We start from the raw sequence: 3502 nt of genomic DNA, 5'->3' as shown, positions 1-3502 counted from the left end.
TTATTGGGAAAAATAAATACAGGTTATAATAAGGAACGTGGGTGAGTAATGAGTTTCAAATAGAGTTATCTCTTAATATTTGAAGAGGCTCAATGCTCACTTTTCACTTTGAATTAAGAATTCAGTTATTGACGTCTAAAATATAACTCCAACAAGGAGTGTTTTAAAAAGAAGCTCTTGGCAAAACTGCACACAAGAACCAACAACAAATCATGACAAAAAATATGTATCGTATGGCAACTATAAGGAAGAAAGAAGGCTATCATCTTATTACACAACTTTTCATTTCGTATACTTTCTTCTTTGGAAACTGTTTCTCTCCTGTAGTTATGATATATGCATTGCATTTCAACTCAAAGTGTTCCTAGACTTCATCTATATGATCTTTATTTTTGAAAAAATATATATAAACTAAATAAAGGTTATGAGAAAAGACAAATAAATTTTATAAACCTCAAATTACAGTATAGACATCTATTGGGTTTTGTGTGTGTCTTTTGAAACTATCCAAAAGATACTCTAAATTTAAAATTAATAATTTTGAATTAAAACTCTTTTATTTTTTCCTCCAGCGGCTTTCTTCATGGAACCATAACCATTCCAATAATTATAATTGTTCCTTTCTTACTTCTTTCACTCCCCACGTCTTGGTCAATGGGGCTACTTCACCATACCTGTGTGGCCTACTTGAAACTGTTTTATGACATTTTTTATTCCATCAAAACATACTATTACATGCAGAATTCTCCTCTCTTTCTATGTATAATTATTTTGTTAACATTGGTGCTAATATCTAGTCTGTACTGTCACTGAATAGAAAAACACATTATCTATCTTACATGTAAAAGCTTAGCTTGATTACATGACCTGAAAGAAATCTGAATCTATGATTCTGTGAATTTGTGACTCAGACAGAAAATCAAACAGCATGTTGTTATGGGAAAGTCAGTTGCTTTGTTTATGATGTGATTTATCTTTATTCCCATCCAATAGACTCTAGAGTCTACTAAAGTAGATGCTTTTGTGAGGAAAACTTTGGCCTTTCAACTGTATTTCTAGTGACTCATTATCCTCTGTCTACCTTTCTATTCAGCAAGTAGATGATTTCTGATGGGGGTTAGGCAAGTATTTATTATTTATAGTGGTACATTTTTATTTTTGAGAGAGTATATTGATTATGTTAGTGATTTATATATTTTGGGCTATTTAATTTTTCTATGAGTTATAATGGAGTAGTTTGAGCTAGAAGGTATGTGAAATCATTTCCAGAAGGCCTACAAAGTAATGTCTTTGAAAGTGAAATACATAAGAACCATTACTGTTGCTAATAATTCAGTACAGACTGGGCATCCTGAGGTGAATAAGGAATATGTGGAGCAGAGCAAATGTTTTGTCAACCTGGCTGCCCCATTAGAGGCCATCTGCAGTCTGTGGAATGTATGACATGACAGCATCTCAGACACAGAGACCAGGCTTTATGTTTTGAACATCTAGTACTAAAGGGATGGATGCCAACTGTGTGTACAACGCAAAAAAAACCTTGGTGGAGCACATGTAATCAGACAGAGATGGACCCTCAAGAAAGACTGTAGCCAATATAGGGAATAAAATTATGTTGGTCATGTAGTGTGTGAACTTTAGGTGTATTTTTCTTTTCACAGAGACAACTCTACCATGAGTTTCCAACACTCATTATGTTACTTCTAAATGTCAGCAGCCTGACTCCAGCTTCATTCATCCTCAATGGCATCCCTGGTCTGGAAGAGGTTCATTTATGGATTTCTTTCCCACTATTTACCATGTATAGCATTGCCCTTACAGGGAACTTTGGACTTATATATCTTATCTATTCTGAAGAGGTCTTACACAGACCTATGTACATCTTCTTAGCCCTTCTTTCCTTCACAGATGTGCTCATGTGCACCAGCACCGTTCCCAACACTCTCTGCATATTGTGGTTCAATTTCAAGGAGATTGACTTTAAGGCCTGCCTGGCTCAGATGTTCTTTGTGCACACTTTCACAGGAATGGAGTCCGGGGTGCTTATGCTTATGGCCCTGGACCGCTATGTAGCCATCTGTTACCCTCTGCGCTATGCCACTATCCTCACTAATGTGGTCATCGCCAAGGCAGGGATGCTTACTTTTCTTCGGGGCGTGGCTCTCGTCATTCCCTTCATATTCCTCACCAAGCGCTTGCCGTACTGCATGGGCAATGTCATCCCCCACACCTACTGTGACCACATGTCTGTTGCTAAAATATCCTGTGGCAATGTTCAGATCAATGCCATCTATGGTTTAATGGTTGCCCTCCTGATTGGGGGCTTTGACATCCTGTGCATCACAGTTTCCTACACCATGATCCTAAGGGCCGTTGTGAGTCTGTCATCGGCAGATGCGCGACAGAAAGCTTTCAGCACCTGCACTGCTCACATATGTGCCATTGTCATCACCTACGTCCCAGCCTTTTTCACCTTCTTTACACACCGCTTTGGGAGGCATACCATCCCTCCCCACATACATATCATTATGGCTAATCTCTATCTACTCATGCCTCCCACCATGAACCCTATTGTGTATGGGGTGAAAACCAAGCAGATACGAGAGAGTGTCATTAGGTTCTTGTTTAAAGGGAGAGAAAATTCTTCTCATAAAATTTAATGGATGCTTCTAAGAAGCCATAGTTCCATTGGTCAGCTTTACCTCAGAGAAAACTTTAAATCCTGTGTCTGACTGTAAGAAGTACATCCATGTGGCTCAGATGCTTCTACCTATTTTGAACAAGTGAAATCATGTTCAGGTAAACAGAAAGTATGAACTCAAAATCTCTTCCCTTGAGCTCTCTAAGTTCACTGCTTTCAATCTTCATGGACACATTTGCTCCTGAGTTATAATTTTCCAAACATTTCAGTATAGTAATTGTGTCACTAGGGCTGCAGTTGACTGGTTCAGAAATACTGATAACTGTCAATGGATGGCCTATCTTCAGGAATATTTGTGCTTATTTTCTTCATTTTGCTGTTCTAAAATCAATTGGAGTTTGTTGTTATTTCCTATGTTATCTGATTTCTAATCTTAAATTTCTAGCTATGTATTTCCTTGGTAATTCATGCACATGCTAACTGAAAGAACTTTAAAGAGATGTGAATGATGGAATACTTATATTCTGTAGAGATAGTTGTATCAGTATTCATCAATATCAAACCAATTGAGTAAATAGTATGGGATTAGTCAAATATAATAATAAATGAAAAAAATATATGTTTTCATTTGCTTAAAATTCAGAAGCATGCAAACTCACCTATGTTGTTAGACATTAGAATATTTTTTGCTTTCTAAAGTATGACACTAAGTAAAGAAGGGTGTAACTGAGATATTTTTAATATGATGACAGGTGGATAATTATATTCTTTTATTTAAGATGTGAACTTTTTCTTCATACCATCTAATTTTTGCTTTTGATAACATCAACTGAGCAATACTCCAACTATCTAATCTTTGAA

General features: G+C 36.5%; 1 protein-coding gene across 1 annotated transcript; it reads left to right on the top strand.

Annotated features, from left to right (window-relative positions):
- The first annotated feature begins 1694 nt into the window (after nucleotides 1-1694).
- On the top strand, nucleotides 1695-2660 carry LOC116894120 (olfactory receptor 52N1). The gene has a single exon (XM_032895838.1). The coding sequence runs from the start codon at nucleotides 1695-1697 to the stop codon at nucleotides 2658-2660; it is 966 nt and encodes a 321-aa protein (XP_032751729.1).
- The last annotated feature ends 842 nt before the right edge of the window (nucleotides 2661-3502 follow it).

This window comes from Rattus rattus, chromosome 2 (genome assembly GCF_011064425.1).
Source record: "Rattus rattus isolate New Zealand chromosome 2, Rrattus_CSIRO_v1, whole genome shotgun sequence".
NCBI lineage: Eukaryota > Metazoa > Chordata > Mammalia > Rodentia > Muridae > Rattus > Rattus rattus.
Note: the sequence above shows the minus strand (reverse complement) of the source record. Positions and strands in the feature narration are given on the sequence as shown.

Bases quoted from the DNA above. Each gene is read 5' to 3' on its own strand.
- LOC116894120 (XM_032895838.1), top strand. From the start codon at position 1,695: ATGTTACTTCTAAATGTCAGCAGCCTGACTCCAGCTTCATTCATCCTC.